Genomic DNA, 20,920 nt, shown 5'->3' on the forward strand with positions numbered 1-20,920 from the left:
CATACAAGTCGTGCTCTGTAATTCTGTTTGAGAATATTATAACAAATATAATCACACTGCATTAACAATTAAACAATTTTTTCCTAAACGGACAAATACATTCGATGTAATTATAGCGACGTACTCGCACAATTTAATATAGGCGATTATTGTATCACTGGTGTTTCGACTCGAAAAGGTTGATGTACAAGTTTTGTATTAATTCAAGCAAAACGTTTTACGTCATAATTAAATAAATCACATCAGGTAGGAAGACGTATTTTATTATCAATTATTTTCCTTTTGCATATAAACCTCGGCATACATGGACAAACACTTACCCGAGCTTGCAACTTTGGCACTGCAGTCTGAAATAAAGCAAACTTTATGTTATGAACTATGTGGAGAACCTTTAACTTCATGTGGAAAACTATTTGTAATAATTATACTTCAAACAGGTTTCTGTACTTTACAAAACGTATTTAACTGTATTTATCACGTGAATAGTATAGTGGGCACAGGTTAATTTCCCAATAGCACCACTTGAAGAAATAAAAACGCTCTGTTCGCACTCTTTAGTGCAGTAGTTTCTCTGGGTCGCTGGTACTTTAAGGGGTTCTCCCGGGTTATTCCTCATCCACTAATACTGGCGCCATGTATAGCCTATCGTGTGCTGACAAATGGTGTTAAACTATACAACAACAACAACATCAAGTTCTATTTAATGTTAGACCTTGGTATCCAACAACAATTTGTACTTCAGTATACCGCAGTATTTCTGAACATAGCGCGATAAGTACCACAGTATATCCAATATTATGAGGGGCCAAACATCTAATTATCTAGGGCAGAGAACTAACAATTGTATTTACCATTTCCGTCTCTCATAATGTCAACAATTCTCTTCCTCCGATTTATAAAAACCTGCTACTAATTCAAAAAGTAAAATAAAAAAATATTATTTTCAGAAAAAAATAAAAAATATCTCGGCTCAAATAAAAACCGACGTCCATATATCGAATAATTATATGGTTTGTAATTTAAAGGGATGAAATTACTTTGCTTATCTTCAGGACGGCTTGCCTTATCTTGATCCAAAAATGGTCAATAATTTGTGAAGATATATCAGATTCAACGGATTAATTATGTGTAGGCAGCAATAAACAAATGTTACCATTTATCCCAGCTATGACTTTTGATAATTAGCATTTCAAGGAGCCTTTAAAACATACGACAGAGATAAGGTTACATTAAGAATGTGATAATAAGATTGGAGTCTTGTAAAAGAAATAAAAATAATCAATGTACATGTACTTACCATTCCTTTGTTCGGTTTCAAGGTATTTGGAATAGCTGACACAGACGGCCTGCATTGAATTATTGACCGGTGCCCAATAGCTCTCCGGGAGAATGGGGGTTCTACTCCACACCCAGGAATTCTGGTATGTACACTGTCCCTGATTATTTTTCTTCTCACAGCCGTATATGAAGGCATAGTTATCATAGTCTGTACTCACCACCCAATAGTCTATAACATCTGAGTCTGGAAAATAGTAATAATAATAAGTAGAAGAAGAATAATTGCTGCAACAGTTTAAAGAGCTTACAGGTGATGAGTGAGAGTTATTTTAAAATCGATAGATATTTTGAACATTGGGTATATACTACATTAACGCAAGCCAGGAGTATGTTTGAAATTAAGATGTCATGTATTTTAGAATTTTTCATTCCAGATAAATAACAATAACCAAATCACGGTGTAAAAAATGATTATTAGCAATAATCGTTAGTTCCTTCATTATGAAATTAATAAAATTTGTCAGAGAAGACTGTACGCACAAATCAGTCATTCACAACTTCTTTGCTGTTAAATATTATTAACATTGTTTATATAGAAAAATAACTCTAGCATCAGTTTCCGTCAAGAACCAAACTGAAACAAAACCAAAAAACGATTCTAAAATTGATTCCAGTGGTTGCATATTTGTCTGTGTGGAGGGTTAGCATTACAACCATTCATTGAATAGAAACTTACATGATTGATGCCAATATATTCTGTATCTTAACTTTCCAGGAACTGTCGTTTGTTCCAGCAGAGCCACATTATGACAACACATATTGATGTTTTCCGGGAATCTGCAAGTTTGTAAAGGGAAGAAAATGGCTAAAACACAAGAAATCTTAATTTGCAACATACATGCATCGCACATTTATTGCGTATCAGTCCACAGCTGTATAATTACGAAAGTGATGAATAAGTGTCGTTGGATTTGTGAAAGACAGTGATATTATTGACTAAAACACTTTACTTGTGTCTTTAGAATGAATACCATTAAGTACTTAACCAAGGGATAATTATGAACAAGAATAATGTCTAACACATTCAGGGCTCAATCATGTTTTCTTATTTTGTAAAGTTATAACACCATTGTGGTATTTCCGTTACCTGGAAGTTGGAAGAGTGTGATTTATTGAAATCAGATGTAATGAAGCAGCGCAATTAAACAAGAAACATGAGAACAGTTGTGTTTTCTTTAATAAATACTTCTTTGTTCAATTCTCCAAAAGAATATTAATTCATTTGTGTTTCAATTGAAAGTTAATTAGGAATTTTCTTTCTTACTTCTGACCTTTTCGTTCCTAAAAGCTGATGATGGATGAAATTTATAAATAATGTATCTATTGTGTAACTACTCATACAAGAATAATGATCATGCACACTGCCAACATGTACCTGATTACTGAGGAAAGAATTTACACATTGCGTCTGAAACTATTTTATTGTGCCCAGTCAAACGTTTGCGAAAGACTACAGTTCGTGGTATATATGGAAGCAGGAGTAAAAAGACATATACATGTATCGATAAATGACAAATTTAAAGAATAGTTGATACCTTCCGCTGGTAAATACAGTGATCGAGCTGTTTGGGTTGAGAACATAGTAGTGAGTATAATATTGAACCAATTCGTCTGGAGGTATATAACTCTCCGCAAACCACTTCTGTTCATACCACTTCCCAACGAACTGCAATTAAAAAAGAATACAATAAATAAGACTAATAACAATTTACCTTCACACAATATTCAAATCAGAACATGCTGGGACTCTCTCATCACTTCGAGAGAGAAACCAATGACTTAACTTCCGTCATTGAGACTATACTGGGAACTACGTTTCCATATATTTGACATTATGGAGGCGGAAGGACACAAAGTCACAATAAAAACACTGATATGCAAAATACAGATTTTAAAATAAACAAATATTGTTTTTCAGACAGTCGTAGAATTTTATTGCTTATCCTGTAACGAAAGCAGTAAGAAATCTCTACGCTTCTGAGGTCCATGGATCAATTTGTATTGTTAGCATTGACAGTGTTAGCGGTAGAATATAGTTATTTTCGTAGTCTCTTACCATGTGGCAGGAAATAACATTCCTTCGCCCGCCAGGACCGCGTTTTGCACCGTCATAAATGCCGTCAAACGTACGTAAGTAAAGCAGTTTTACCTCTTTCATAATAATAATAATAATAAGGATGGGATCATATTTATATCTAACGTTTCTCTTCAACACATATACCCACCTTATTGACGTTGAAATTTGGCTGGACTTGGAATGACTGAACAAAGCAATCTGGAAAGGATTTATATGTATTGCATTACGTGATCAGTTGAAAAGAAGAAAGAACGTGTCAAAGAAACATGGAAATTGTATATCAAACTTGAAACTGATAGATTATAATCTCCGATTCCTTCTCCACTATAATTGGCATTCAAATCCACAAAGTTTCACTATCAGTGTAAAGGCCAAACAGAAGGTTGAATATGAATATAGGAGAAAAACACAGAGCAAACTAAAATCAAATCAATATGACTTATTTAAAGATCTGTTTGTCAGCATCTCTTTAATAATGCTACGATGTTAGGTTACCTATAATGTGACTAAAACAATATTGACTTTGTATGAATCTCATGCGATTGGACAGTCACAAAACATGAAAGCGGTAGGAGGATATATGATTACTCGGAGAATAATGGTAATAAAATGTACAATGCCTCCTCATTTCAAGAATCTAACGATTCAGAATTATAAGAATGGAAAGGTCATGAAGACTACTTACCCACTGTACACTCTGAAAGGAATATATAAAGTGATTGAGATGAGTGTGCAAATAAAATCACATTTAATGTGGTTCGGAAGACTGAAAACAGTAATGTGTCCCATAATTGAATTATTCATTATATCTCAAATTTTCAGTAATGTAGCGTCCTTCTCTTTCCAGGTATATAATATGATGTTGGTACAACCAGAGGTACTATTATTTCTCCTCCTGGTACCGCAATGTCTTAACGTCATATTTGCACTACCAATAATTGTGCCTTTCCTGCACCAACTCTAATCCACGCGAAATGTAAGTTCAAGTATGTCCATTCTATTGTACACATACAAAGCAAACTTTAACAAAATGTCTAAAACAGCGCACGGAACATGAATAAGATAATCTTATTAACCAATGGGCAGAGGAACTATTCAATCAAAACTATTATTCTTCAGAACGCATTGCCCTATAGTGATCCAGATAGAGTCAATGTTTCGTGAAGATATATCAGATGGTACGGATTAATTATGTATAAGCAGCAATAAATAAATGTTACCATTTATCCCAGCTATGATTCTTGATAATTAGCATTTCAAGGAACCTTTAAAGCATACGACAGAGATAACGTCACATTAAAAATGTGATAACAAGATTGGAGTCTTGTAAAAGAAATAAAAATAATCAATGTACATGTACTTACCATTCCTTTGTTCGGTTTCAAGGTATCTGGAATAGCTGACACAGACGGCCTGCATTGAATTATTGACCAGTGCCCAATAGCTCTCAGGGAGTGTAGGGGTTCTACTCCACACCCAGGAATTCTGGTATGTACACTGTCCCTGATTATTTGTCTTCTCACAGCCGTATATGAAGGCATAGTTATCATAGTCTGTACTCACCACCCAATAGTCTATAACATCTGAGTCTGGCAATTAGTAACAATAATAAGTAGAAGAAGAAAAATTACTGCAAACAGTTTAAATAGCTTGCAGGTGATGAGTGAAAGCTATTTTAAATCGATAGAAATTTTAACTATTGGGTATATGCTACATTAACGCAAGCCAGGAGTATATTTGAATTTAAGATGTCATATGGATTAGAATCTTTCATTGCAGGTAATAAGAATAAGCAAAACACTGTGTAAAAAATGATTATTAGCGATAATCGCGATTTCCTTCATTATGAACGTACCAATCGTCAGTGAAGACTGTAGGTACGAATGAGTCATTCGCCACTCCTTTGTTCTAAACTATTATTAATATTGTTTATATAGAACAATAACTTTAGAATCAGTTTCCTTCAAGAACCAAACTGGAACGAAACCATACACGCTCCTAAAGTTGATTTCACTGCCTGCATTTTTGCTGTGTGGAGGGTTAGCATTACAACCATTCATTGAATAGGAACTTACATGATTGGTTCCAATATCTTGTGTATCTTAACTTTCCAGGAACTGTCGTTTGTTCCAGCAGAGCCACATAATGAAAACACATATTGATGTTTTCCGGGGATCTGCAAGATTGTAAAGGGACGAAAATAGATAATTCACAAGAAATCTTAATTTCCAACATACACGCATCTCACATTCATTGCGTATGAGTCAAGAGCTGTAAGATTACGAACGTGATGAATACGTGTCATTGTATTTGTGAAAGACAGTGATATTATTGACTAAAACACTTTACTTGTGTCTTTAGAATGAATACCATTAAGTACTAAACCAAGGGATAATTATGATCAAGAATAATGTCTAACACATTCAGGGCTCAATCATGTTTTCTTATTTTGTAAAGTTATAACACCATTGTGGTATTTCCGTTACCTGGAAGTTGGAAGAGTGTGATTTATTGAAATCAGATGTAATCAAGCAGCGCAATTAAACAAGAAACATGAGAACAGTTGTGTTTTCTTTAATAAATACTTCTTTGTTCAATTCTCCAAAAGAATATTAATTCAATTGTGTTTCAATTGAAAGTTAATAAGGAATTTCCTTCTTTCGTCTGACTTTTTCGTTTGTAAAAGCTGATGATGGATGAAATTTATAAATAATGTATCCATTTTGTAACTACTCATACAAGAATAATGATGATGCACGCTGCCAACATGTGCTTGATTTTTCAGGACAGATTTTACACATTGCATCTGAAACTATTTTATTGTGCCTAGTCAAAGGTTTGCGAAAGAATACCGTTCCTGGTATATATGGAAGCAAGAGTAAAAAGACATATACATGTATCGATAAACGACAAATTTAAAGGATAGTTGATACCTTCCGCTGGCAAATACAGTGATCGAGCTGTTTGGGTTGAGAACATAGTAGTGAGTATAATCCTGAAACAATTCGTCTGGAGGTATATAACTCTCCGCTAGCCACTTTTGTTCATACCACTTCCCAACGAACTGCAATTAGAAAAGAATACAATAAATAAGACTAATAACAATTTACCTTCACACAAGTTTCCAGTGAGAACATGCTTGGTCTCTCTCATCACTTAGAGAGAGAAACTATGGACTTAATTCCCGCCATTGGGAATATATTGGGAACTACGTTTCTATATATTTGACATTATGGAGGCGGAAGGACACAAAGTCACAATAAAAACACTGATATGCAAAATACAGATTTTAAAATAAACGAATATTGTTTTTCAGACAGTCATAGAATTGTATTGCTTATCTTGTAAAGAACGCAGTAAATAATCGCTTTATGCTTCTGAGGTCCATGGATCAATTTGTATTGTTAGCATTGACAGTATTAGCGGTAGAACATAGTCTTTTTCGTAGTCTCTTACCATGTGGCAGGAAAGAGCATTCCTTCCCCCGTCAGGACCGCCTTTTGCACCGTCATTAATACCATCAAAAGTACGTAAGCAAAGCAGTTTTACATCTTTCATAATAAAAAAATAAAAATAATATCAATAATAATAAAAAAAATAATAATGATAATAATAATAATAATAATAAGGATGGGATCATATTTATATCTAACGTTTCTCTTCAACACATATACCCACCTTATTGACGTTGAAATTTGGCTGGACTTGGAATGACTGAACAAAGCAATCTGGAAAGGATTTATATGTATTGCATTACGTGATCAGTTGAAAAGAAGAAAGAACGTGTCAAAGAAACATGGAAATTGTATATCAAGCTTGAAACTGATAGATTAAAATCGTCGATTCCTTCTCCACTATAATTAGTATTCAAATCCACAAAGTTTCACTATCAGTGTAAAGGCAAAACAGAAGGTTGAATATGAATATAGGAGAAAAACACAGAGCAAACTAAAATCAAATCAGTATGACTTATTTAAAGATCTGTTTGTTAGCATCTCTTTAATACTGCTACGATGTTAGGTTACCTATAATGTGAATAAAACAATATTGACTTTGTATGAATCTCATGCGATTGGACAGTCACAAAACATGAAAGCGGTAGGAGGATATATGATTACTCGGAGAGTAATGGTAATAAAATGTACAATGCCTCCTCATTTCAAGAATCTAACGATTCACAATTATAAGAATGGAAAGGTCATGAAGACTACTTACCCACTGTACACTCTGAAAGGAATATATAAAGTGATTGAGATGAGTGTGCAAATAAAATCACATTTAATGTGGTTCGGAAGACTGAAAACAGTAATGTGTCCCATAATTGAATTTTTCATTATATCTCAAATTTTCAGTAATGTAACTTCCTTTTGTTTCCAAGTAGATAATATGATTTTGATTCAACCAGAGGTACTATTATTTCTCCTGCTAGTACTGATATGTCTTAACATCACATTTCCAATACCAATAAGTGTGTCTATTCCTGCCCCAACCCTAATCCATGCGAAATTTAAGTTCAAGTATGTCCATTATATTGTATACATACAAAGCAAGCTTTTAGAAAATGTCTAAAACAGCTCACGGAACATGAATAAGACAATCTTATTAACTAATGGGCAGAGGAACTATTCACTCAAAGCCCATTTTTCTTCAGAACGCATTGCCCTATAGTGATCCAGATAGAGTCAAATGGTACGGATGAATTATGTATAGGCAGCAATAAACAAATGTTACCATTTATCCCAGCTATGACTTTTGATAATTAGCATTTCAAGGAGCCTTTAAAACATACGACAGACATAAGGTTACATTAAGAATATGATAATAAGATTGGAATCTTGTAAAAGAAATACAAATAATCAATGTACATGTACTTACCATTACTTTGATGGGTTTTAAGGTATCTGGAATAGCTAACACAGACGGCCTGCATTGAATTATTGACCAGTGCCGAATAGCTCTCAGAGAGGGTAGGGGTTCTACTCCACACCCAGGAATTCTGGTATGTACACTGTCCCTGATTATTTGTCTTCTCACAGCCGTATATGAAGGCATAGTTATCATAGTCTGTACTCACCACCCAATAGTCAATAACATCTGAGTCTGGAAAATAGTAACAATAATAATTGGAAGAAGAATAATTACTGCAAACAGTTTAAATAGCTTACAGGTGATGAATGAAAGCTATTTTAAATCGATAGAAATTTTAACCATTGGCAAAATACTACATTAACGCAAGCCAGGAGTATATTTGAATTTAAGGTTTCATATAGTTTAGAATCTTTCATTCCAGGTAATAAGAATAAGCAAAACACTGTGTTAAAAAAATGACTATTAGCGATAATCGTGATTTCCTACATTATGAATGTACCAAACGTCAGTGAAAACTGTACGCACGAATGAGTCATTCGAAACGTCTTTGTTCTTAAATATTATTAATATTGTTTTTATAGAAAAATAACTTTAGCATCAGTTTCCATCAAGAACCTAACTGGAACGAAACCAAACACGTTGCTAAAGTTGATTCCACTGCCTGTATGTTTGTCTGTGTGGAGGGTTAGCATTACAACCATTCATTGAATAGGAACTTACATGTTTGATTCCAATATCTTGTGCCTCTGAACTTTCCAGAAACTGTCGTTTGTTCCAGCAGAGCCACATAATGAAAACACATACTGATGTTTTCAGGGGATCTGTAAGTTTGTAAAGGGAAGAAAATGGCTAATTCACAAGAAATCTTAATTTGCAACATACATGCATCTCACATTCATTGCGTATGAGTCCAGAGCTGTAAGATTACGAAAGTGATGAATACGTGTCATTGTATTTGTGAAAGACACTGATATTATTGACTAAAACAGTTTACTTGTGTCTTTAGAACAAATACCATTAAGTAGTTAAACAAGGGATAATTATGATAAAAAAAATGTGGTATTTCCGGTACCTCGAAGTTTGAAGAGTGTGATTAATTGAAATCAGATATAACCAAGCAACGCACGTACACAAGGAACACGAGTACATGTTTGTTTTCTTTAATAAATACCTCTTTGTTCAATTCTCAAAAAGAAATTTAATTAGGAATTTTCTTCTTTCCTTTGACTTTTTCGTTTGTAAAAGCTGATGATGGATGAAATTTATAAATAATGCATCCATTTAATAACTGCTCATACAAGAATAATGATGATGCACGCTGCCAACATGTACCTGATTACTGAGGAAAGATTTTACAGATTGCGTCTGAAACTATTTTATTGTGCCCAGTCAAAAGTTTGCGAAAGACTACCGTTCGTGGCATAAATGGAAGCAAGAGTAATAAAACAAATACATGTATCGATAAATGACAAATTTAAAGGATAGTTGATACCTTCCGCTGGCAAATACAGTGATCGAGCTGTTTGGGTTGAGAACATAGTAGTGAGTATAATCCTGAACCAGTTGGTCTGGAGGTATATAACTCTGCGCAAACCACTTTTGTTCATACCACTTCCCAACGAACTGCAATTAGGAAAGAATACAATAAATGAGACTAATAACAATTTACCTTCACACAAGTTTCCAATGAGAACATGCAATGTCTCTTTCATCACTTCGAGATAGAAACCATGGACTTAATTCCCGCCATTGAGACTATATTGGGAACTACGTTTCTATATATTTGACATTATGGAGGCGGAAGGACACAAAGTCACAATAAAAACACTGATATGCAAAATACAGATTTTAAAATAAACGAATATTGTTTCTCAGACAGTCGTAGAATTGTATTGCTTATCTTGTAAAGAACGCAGTAAGTAATCGCTTTATGCTTCTGAGGTCCATGGATCAATTTGTATTGTTAGCATTGACAGTGTTAGCGGTAGAATATAGTCTTTTTCGTAGTCTCTTACCATGTGGCAGGAAAGAGCATTCCCTCCCTCGTCAGGACCGCTTTTTTCACCGTCATAAATACCGTCAAAAGTACGTAAGTAAAGCAGTTTAACCTCTTTCATAATAATAATAATAATAATAAGGATGGGATCATATTTATATCTAACGTTTCTCTTCAACACATATACCCACCTTATTGACGTTGAAATTTGGCTGGACCTGGAATGACTGAACAAAGCAATCTGGAAAGGATTTATATGTATTGCATTTCGTGATAAATTGAAAAGAACAAAGACAGGGTCAAAGCAACATGGAAATTGTATTTCAAACTTGAAACTGATAGCTTAAAATCTTCGATTCCTACTTCACTATAATTGGTATTCAAATCCAAAAAGTTACACAATCAGCATAAAGGCAAAAGAGAACGTTGAATATGAATATAGGAGAAAAACACAGAGTAAACTAAAATCAAATCAATATGACTTATTTAAAGATCTGTTTGTCAGCATCTCTTTAATACTGCTACGATGTTAGGTTACCTATAATGTGAATAAAACAATATTGACTTTGTATCAATCTCATGCGATTGGACAGCCACAAAACATGAAAGAGGTAGGAGGATATATGATTACTCGGAGAGGAATGGTAATAAAACGTACAATGCCTCCTCATTTCAAGAATTTAATGATTCACAATTATAAGAATGGAAAGGTCATGAAGACTACTTACCCACTGTACACTCTGAAACGAGTATATAAAGTGATTGAGAGGAGTTTGCAAATAAAATCACATTTAATGTGGTTAGGAAGACTGAATACAGCAATGTGTCCCATAATTGAATTTTTCATTATATCCCAAATTTTCAGTAATGTAACGTCCTTCTCTTTCCAGGTAGATAATATGATGTTGCTACAACAAGAGGTACTATTATTTCTCCTGCTAGTACTGATATGTCTTAACATCATATTTCCAATACCAATAAGTGTGTCTATTCCTGCCGCAACCCCAGTCCACGCGAAATTTAAGTCCAGGCATGGCCATTCTATTGTATACATACAAAGCAAGCTTTTAGAAAATGTCTTAAACAGCTCACGGAACATGAATAAGACAAACGTATTAACCAATGGGCAGAGGAACTATTCAATCAAAACCCATTGTTCTTCAGAACGCATTGCCCTATAGTGATCCAGATAGAGTCAATGTTTCGTGAAGATATATCAGATGGTACGGATTAATTATGTATAAGCAGCAATAAATAAATGTTACCATTTATCCCAGCTCTGACTTTTGATAATTAGCATTTCAAGGAACCTTTAAAGCATACGACAGAGATAAGGTTACATTAAGAATGTGATAATAAGATTGGAGTCTTGTAAAAGAAATACAAATAATCAATGTACATGTACTTACCATTACTTTGTTGGGTTTCAAGGTATCTGGAATAGCTGACACAGACGGCCTGCATTGAATTATTGACCAGTGCCCAATAGCTCTCAGGGAGTGTAGGGGTTCTACTAAACACCCAGGAATTCTGGTATGTACACTGTCCCTGATTATTTGTCTTCTCACAGCCGTATATGAAGGCATAGTTATCATAGTCGGTACTCACCACCCAATAGTCTATAACATCTGAGTCTGGAAAATAGTAACAGTAATAAGTAGAAGAAGAAAAATTACTGCAAACAGTTTAAATAGCTTACAGTTGATGAGTGAGAACTATTTTAAATCGATAGAAATTTTCACTATTGGGTATATGCTACATTAACGCAAGCCAGAAGTATATTTGAATTTAAGATTTCATATGGATTAGAATCTTTCATTGCAGGTAATAAGAATAAGCAAAACACTGTGTAAAAAATGATTATTAGCGATAATCGCGATTTCCTTCATTATGAACGTACCAATCGTCAGTGAAGACTGTAGGTACGAATGAGTCATTCGCCACTCCTTTCTTCTAAACTATTATTAATATTGTTTATATAGAGCAATAACTTTAGAATCAGTTTCCCTCAAGAACCAAACTGGAACGAAACCATACACGCTCCTAAAGTTGATTTCACTGCCTTCATATTTGTCTGTGTGGAGGGTTAGCATTACAACCATTCATTGAATAGGAACTTACATGATTGGTTCCAATATCTTGTGTATCTTAACTTTCCAGGAATTGTCGTTTGTTCCAGCAGAGCCACATAATGAAAACACATATTGATGTTTTCCGGGGATCTGCAAGATTGTAAAGGGACGAAAATAGATAATTCACAAAAAATCTTAATTTGCAACATACATGCATCTCACATTCATTGCGTATGAGTCAAGAGCTGTAAGATTACGAAAGTGATGAATACGTGTCATTGTATTTGTGAAAGACAGTGATATTATTGACTAAAACACTTTACTTGTGTCTTTAGAATGAATACCATTAAGTACTAAACCAAGGGATAATTATGATCAAGAATAATGTCTAACACATTCAGGGCTCAATCATGTTTTCTTATTTTGTAAAGTTATAACACCATTGTGGTATTTCCGTTACCTGGAAGTTGGAAGAGTGTGATTTATTGAAATCAGATGTAATCAAGCAGCGCAATTAAACAAGAAACATGAGAACAGTTGTGTTTTCTTTAATAAATACTTCTTTGTTCAATTCTCCAAAAGAATATTAATTCAATTGTGTTTCAATTGAAAGTTAATAAGGAATTTCCTTCTTTCGTCTGACTTTTTCGTTTGTAAAAGCTGATGATGGATGAAATTTATAAATAATGTATCCATTTTGTAACTACTCATACAAGAATAATGATGATGCACGCTGCCAACATGTGCTTGATTTTTCAGGACAGATTTTACACATTGCATCTGAAACTATTGTATTGTGCCTAGTCAAAGGTTTGCGAAAGAATACCGTTCCTGGTATATATGGAAGCAAGAGTAAAAAGACATATACATGTATCGATAAACGACAAATTTAAAGGATAGTTGATACCTTCCGCTGGCAAATACAGTGATCGAGCTGTTTGGGTTGAGAACATAGTAGTGAGTATAATCCTGAAACAATTCGTCTGGAGGTATATAACTCTCCGCTAGCCACTTTTGTTCATACCACTTCCCAACGAACTGCAATTAGAAAAGAATACAATAAATAAGACTAATAACAATTTACCTTCACACAAGTTTCCAGTGAGAACATGCTTGGTCTCTCTCATCACTTAGAGAGAGAAACTATGGACTTAATTCCCGCCATTGGGAATATATTGGGAACTACGTTTCTATATATTTCACATTATGGAGGCGGAAGGACACAAAGTCACAATAAAAACACTGATATGCAAAATACAGATTTTAAAATAAACGAATATTGTTTTTCAGACAGTCATAGAATTGTATTGCTTATCTTGTAAAGAACGCAGTAAATAATCGCTTTATGCTTCTGAGGTCCATGGATCAATTTGTATTGTTAGCATTGACAGTATTAGCGGTAGAACATAGTCTTTTTCGTAGTCTCTTACCATGTGGCAGGAAAGAGCATTCCTTCCCCCGTCAGGACCGCCTTTTGCACCGTCATTAATACCATCAAAAGTACGTAAGCAAAGCAGTTTTACATCTTTCATAATAAAAAAATAAAAATAATATCAATAATAATAAAAAAAATAATAATGATAATAATAATAATAATAATAATAAGGATGGGATCATATTTATATCTAACGTTTCTCTTCAACACATATACCCACCTTATTGACGTTGAAATTTGGCTGGACTTGGAATGACTGAACAAAGCAATCTGGAAAGGATTTATATGTATTGCATTACGTGATCAGTTGAAAAGAAGAAAGAACGTGTCAAAGAAACATGGAAATTGTATATCAAGCTTGAAACTGATAGATTAAAATCGTCGATTCCTTCTCCACTATAATTAGTATTCAAATCCACAAAGTTTCACTATCAGTGTAAAGGCAAAACAGAAGGTTGAATATGAATATAGGAGAAAAACACAGAGCAAACTAAAATCAAATCAGTATGACTTATTTAAAGATCTGTTTGTTAGCATCTCTTTAATACTGCTACGATGTTAGGTTACCTATAATGTGACTAAAACAATATTGACTTTGTATGAATCTCATGCGATTGGACAGTCACAAAACATGAAAGCGGTAGGAGGATATATGATTACTCGGAGAGTAATGGTAATAAAATGTACAATGCCTCCTCATTTCAAGAATCTAACGATTCACAATTATAAGAATGGAAAGGTCATGAAGACTACTTACCCACTGTACACTCTGAAAGGAATATATAAAGTGATTGAGATGAGTGTGCAAATAAAATCACATTTAATGTGGTTCGGAAGACTCAGTACAGGAATGTGTCCCATAATTGAATTTTTCATTATATCTCAAATTTTCAGTAATGTAACCTCCTTTTGTTCGCAAGTAGATAATATGATTTTGATTCAACCAGAGGTACTATTATTTCTCCTGCTAGTACTGATATGTCTTAACATCATATTTCCAATACCAATAAGTGTGTCTATTCCTGCCCCAACCCTAATCCATGCGAAATTTAAGTTCAAGTATGTCCATTATATTGTATACTATACATACAAAGCAAGCTTTTAGAAAATGTCTAAAACAGCTCACGGAACATGAATAAGACAATCTTATTAACTAATGGGCAGAGAAACTATTCAATCAAAGCCCATTGTTCTTCAGAACGCATTGCCCTATAGTGATCCAGATAGAGTCAAATGGTACGGATGAATTATGTATAGGCAGCAATAAACAAATGTTACCATTTATCCCAGCTATGACTTTTGATAATTAGCATTACATGGAGCCTTTAAAACATACGACAGACATAAGGTTACATTAAGAATATGATAATAAGATTGGATTCTTGTAAAAGAAATACAAATAATCAATGTACATGTACTTACCATTACTTTGTTGGGTTTTAAGGTATCTGGAATAGCTAACACAGACGGCCTGCATTGAATTATTGACCAGTGCCGAATAGCTCTCAGAGAGGGTAGGGGTTCTACTCCACACCCAGGAATTCTGGTATGTACACTGTCCCTGATTATTTGTCTTCTCACAGCCGTATATGAAGGCATAGTTATCATAGTCTGTACTCACCACCCAATAGTCAATAACATCTGAGTCTGGAAAATAGTAACAATAATAATTGGAAGAAGAATAATTACTGCAAACAGTTTAAATAGCTTACAGGTGATGAATGAAAGCTATTTTAAATCGATAGAAATTTTAACCATTGGCAAAATACTACATTAACGCAAGCCAGGAGTATATTTGAATTTAAGGTTTCATATAGTTTAGAATCTTTCATTCCAGGTAATAAGAATAAGCAAAACACTGTGTTAAAAAAATGACTATTAGCGATAATCGTGATTTCCTACATTATGAATGTACCAAACGTCAGTGAAAACTGTACGCACGAATGAGTCATTCGAAACGTCTTTGTTCTTAAATATTATTAATATTGTTTTTATAGAAAAATAACTTTAGCATCAGTTTCCATCAAGAACCTAACTGGAACGAAACCAAACACGTTGCTAAAGTTGATTCCACTGCCTGTATGTTTGTCTGTGTGGAGGGTTAGCATTACAACCATTCATTGAATAGGAACTTACATGTTTGATTCCAATATCTTGTGCCTCTGAACTTTCCAGAAACTGTCGTTTGTTCCAGCAGAGCCACATAATGAAAACACATACTGATGTTTTCAGGGGATCTGTAAGTTTGTAAAGGGAAGAAAATGGCTAATTCACAAGAAATCTTAATTTGCAACATACATGCATCTCACATTCATTGCGTATGAGTCAAGAGCTGTAAGATTACGAAAGTGATGAATACGTGTCATTGTATTTGTGAAAGACACTGATATTATTGACTAAAACAGTTTACTTGTGTCTTTAGAACAAATACCATTAAGTAGTTAAACAAGGGATAATTATGATAAAAAAAATGTGGTATTTCCGGTACCTCGAAGTTTGAAGAGTGTGATTAATTGAAATCAGATATAACCAAGCAACGCACGTACACAAGGAACACGAGTACATGTTTGTTTTCTTTAATAAATACCTCTTTGTTCAATTCTCAAAAAGAAATTTAATTAGGAATTTTCTTCTTTCCTTTGACTTTTTCGTTTGTAAAAGCTGATGATGGATGAAATTTATAAATAATGCATCCATTTAATAACTGCTCATACAAGAATAATGATGATGCACGCTGCCAACATGTACCTGATTACTGAGGAAAGATTTTACAGATTGCGTCTGAAACTATTTTATTGTGCCCAGTCAAAAGTTTGCGAAAGACTACCGTTCGTGGCATAAATGGAAGCAAGAGTAATAAAACAAATACATGTATCGATAAATGACAAATTTAAAGGATAGTTGATACCTTCCGCTGGCAAATACAGTGATCGAGCTGTTTGGGTTGAGAACATAGTAGTGAGTATAATCCTGAACCAGTTGGTCTGGAGGTATATAACTCTGCGCAAACCACTTTTGTTCATACCACTTCCCAACGAACTGCAATTAGGAAAGAATACAATAAATGAGACTAATAACAATTTACCTTCACACAAGTTTCCAATGAGAACATGCAATGTCTCTTTCATCACTTCGAGATAGAAACCATGGACTTAATTCCCGCCATTGAGACTATATTGGGAACTACGTTTCTATATATTTGACATTATGGAGGCGGAAGGACACAAAGTCACAATAAAAACACTGATATGCAAAATACAGATTTTAAAATAAACGAATATTGTTTCTCAGACAGTCGTAGAATTGTATTGCTTATCTTGTAAAGAACGCAGTAAGTAATCGCTTTATGCTTCTGAGGTCCATGGATCAATTTGTATTGTTAGCATTGACAGTGTTAGCGGTAGAATATAGTCTTTTTCGTAGTCTCTTACCATGTGGCAGGAAAGAGCATTCCCTCCCCCGTCAGGACCGCTTTTTTCACCGTCATAAATACCGTCAAAAGTACGTAAGTAAAGCAGTTTAACCTCTTTCATAATAATAATAATAATAATAAGGATGGGATCATATTTATATCTAACGTTTCTCTTCAACACATATACCCACCTTATTGACGTTGAAATTTGGCTGGACCTGGAATGACTGAACAAAGCAATCTGGAAAGGATTTATATGTATTGCATTTCGTGATAAATTGAAAAGAACAAAGACAGGGTCAAAGCAACATGGAAATTGTATTTCAAACTTGAAACTGATAGCTTAAAATCTTCGATTCCTACTTCACTATAATTGGTATTCAAATCCAAAAAGTTACACAATCAGCATAAAGGCAAAAGAGAACGTTGAATATGAATATAGGAGAAAAACACAGAGTAAACTAAAATCAAATCAATATGACTTATTTAAAGATCTGTTTGTCAGCATCTCTTTAATACTGCTACGATGTTAGGTTACCTATAATGTGAATAAAACAATATTGACTTTGTATCAATCTCATGCGATTGGACAGCCACAAAACATGAAAGAGGTAGGAGGATATATGATTACTCGGAGAGGAATGGTAATAAAACGTACAATGCCTCCTCATTTCAAGAATTTAATGATTCACAATTATAAGAATGGAAAGGTCATGAAGACTACTTACCCACTGTACACTCTGAAACGAGTATATAAAGTGATTGAGAGGAGTTTGCAAATAAAATCACATTTAATGTGGTTAGGAAGACTGAATACAGCAATGTGTCCCATAATTGAATTTTTCATTATATCCCAAATTTTCAGTAATGTAACGTCCTTCTCTTTCCAGGTAGATAATATGATGTTGCTACAACAGGAGGTACTATTATTTCTTCTGCTAGTACTGATATGTCTTAACATCATATTTCCAATACCAATAAGTGTGTCTATTCCTGCCGCAACCCCAGTCCACGCGAAATTTAAGTCCAGGCATGGCCATTCTATTGTATACATACAAAGCAAGCTTTTAGAAAATGTCTTAAACAGCTCACGGAACATGAATAAGACAAACGTATTAACCAATGGGCAGAGGAACTATTCAATCAAAACCCATTGTTCTTCAGAACGCATTGCCCTATAGTGATCCAGATAGAGTCAATGTTTCGTGAAGATATATCAGATGGTACGGATTAATTATGTATAAGCAGCAATAAATAAATGTTACCATTTATCCCAGCTCTGACTTTTGATAATTAGCATTTCAAGGAACCTTTAAAGCATACGACAGAGATAAGGTTACATTAAGAATGTGATAATAAGATTGGAGTCTTGTAAAAGAAATACAAATAATCAATGTACATGTACTTACCATTACTTTGTTGGGTTTCAAGGTATCTGGAATAGCTGACACAGACGGCCTGCATTGAATTATTGACCAGTGCCCAATAGCTCTCAGGGAGTGTAGGGGTTCTACTAAACACCCAGGAATTCTGGTATGTACACTGTCCCTGATTATTTGTCTTCTCACAGCCGTATATGAAGGCATAGTTATCATAGTCGGTACTCACCACCCAATAGTCTATAACATCTGAGTCTGGAAAATAGTAACAGTAATAAGTAGAAGAAGAAAAATTACTGCAAACAGTTTAAATAGCTTACAGTTGATGAGTGAGAACTATTTTAAATCGATAGAAATTTTCACTATTGGGTATATGCTACATTAACGCAAGCCAGAAGTATATTTGAATTTAAGATTTCATATGGATTAGAATCTTTCATTGCAGGTAATAAGAATAAGCAAAACACTGTGTAAAAAATGATTATTAGCGATAATCGCGATTTCCTTCATTATGAACGTACCAATCGTCAGTGAAGACTGTAGGTACGAATGAGTCATTCGCCACTCCTTTCTTCTAAACTATTATTAATATTGTTTATATAGAGCAATAACTTTAGAATCAGTTTCCCTCAAGAACCAAACTGGAACGAAACCATACACGCTCCTAAAGTTGATTTCACTGCCTTCATATTTGTCTGTGTGGAGGGTTAGCATTACAACCATTCATTGAATAGGAACTTACATGATTGGTTCCAATATCTTGTGTATCTTAACTTTCCAGGAATTGTCGTTTGTTCCAGCAGAGCCACATAATGAAAACACATATTGATGTTTTCCGGGGATCTGCAAGATTGTAAAGGGACGAAAATAGATAATTCACAAAAAATCTTAATTTGCAACATACATGCATCTCACATTCATTGCGTATGAGTCAAGAGCTGTAAGATTACGAAAGTGATGAATACGTGTCATTGTATTTGTGAAAGACAGTGATATTATTGACTAAAACACTTTACTTGTGTCTTTAGAATGAATACCATTAAGTACTAAACCAAGGGATAATTATGATCAAGAATAATGTCTAACACATTCAGGGCTCAATCATGTTTTCTTATTTTGTAAAGTTATAACACCATTGTGGTATTTCCGTTACCTGGAAGTTGGAAGAGTGTGATTTATTGAAATCAGATGTAATCAAGCAGCGCAATTAAACAAGAAACATGAGAACAGTTGTGTTTTCTTTAATAAATACTTCTTTGTTCAATTCTCCAAAAGAATATTAATTCAATTGTGTTTCAATTGAAAGTTAATAAGGAATTTCCTTCTTTCGTCTGACTTTTTCGTTTGTAAAAGCTGATGATGGATGAAATTTATAAATAATGTATCCATTTTGTAACTACTCATACAAGAATAATGATGATGCACGCTGCCAACATGTGCTTGATTTTTCAGGACAGATTTTACACATTGCATCTGAAACTATTGTATTGTGCCTAGTCAAAGGTTTGCGAAAGAATACCGTTCCTGGTATATATGGAAGCAAGAGTAAAAAGACATATACATGTATCGATAAACGACAAATTTAAAGGATAGTTGATACCTTCCGCTGGCAAATACAGTGATCGAGCTGTTTGGGTTGAGAACATAGTAGTGAGTATAATCCTGAAACAATTCGTCTGGAGGTATATAACTCTCCGCTAGCCACTTTTGTTCATACCACTTCCCAACGAACTGCAATTAGAAAAGAATACAATAAATAAGACTAATAACAATTTACCTTCACACAAGTTTCCAGTGAGAACATGCTTGGTCTCTCTCATCACTTAGAGAGAGAAACTATGGACTTAATTCCCGCCATTGGGAATATATTGGGAACTACGTTTCTATATATTTCACATTATGGAGGCGGAAGGACACAAAGTCACAATAAAAACACTGATATGCAAAATACAGATTTTAAAATAAACGAATATTGTTTTTCAGACAGTCATAGAATTGTATTGCTTATCTTGTAAAGAACGCAGTAAATAATCGCTTTATGCTTCTGAGGTCCATGGATCAATTTGTATTGTTAGCATTGACAGTATTAGCGGTAGAACATAGTCTTTTTCGTAGTCTCTTACCATGTGGCAGGAAAGAGCATTCCTTCCCCCGTCAGGACCGCCTTTTGCACCGTCATTAATACCATCAAAAGTACGTAAGCAAAGCAGTTTTACATCTTTCATAATAAAAAAATAAAAATAATATCAATAATAATAAAAAAAATAATAATGATAATAATAATAATAATAATAATAAGGATGGGATCATATTTATATCTAACGTTTCTCTTCAACACATAT

General features: G+C 34.0%; 1 protein-coding gene across 1 annotated transcript in view; it reads right to left on the minus strand.

Moving 5' to 3' along the window:
- LOC149783515 (uncharacterized) overlaps window positions 1–20,920 on the minus strand; it is an 89,025-nt gene that overhangs the window by 18,874 nt on the left and 49,231 nt on the right. The window contains exons 12-17 of the mRNA XM_089932859.1: window positions 18,609–18,833; window positions 15,210–15,434; window positions 11,690–11,914; window positions 8,291–8,515; window positions 4,780–5,004; window positions 1,298–1,522 (exon numbers count right to left, since the gene is read on the minus strand). Coding sequence (XP_089788985.1) covers window positions 1,298–1,522; window positions 4,780–5,004; window positions 8,291–8,515; window positions 11,690–11,914; window positions 15,210–15,434; window positions 18,609–18,833 — 1,350 coding nt within the window. The remainder of the gene's footprint in view (window positions 1–1,297; window positions 1,523–4,779; window positions 5,005–8,290; window positions 8,516–11,689; window positions 11,915–15,209; window positions 15,435–18,608; window positions 18,834–20,920) is intronic.

The sequence above is a fragment of the Sinohyriopsis cumingii genome, chromosome 14 (genome assembly GCF_028554795.1).
Source record: "Sinohyriopsis cumingii isolate HCF-2022 chromosome 14, ASM2855479v2, whole genome shotgun sequence".
NCBI classification, from domain to species: domain Eukaryota; kingdom Metazoa; phylum Mollusca; class Bivalvia; order Unionida; family Unionidae; genus Sinohyriopsis; species Sinohyriopsis cumingii.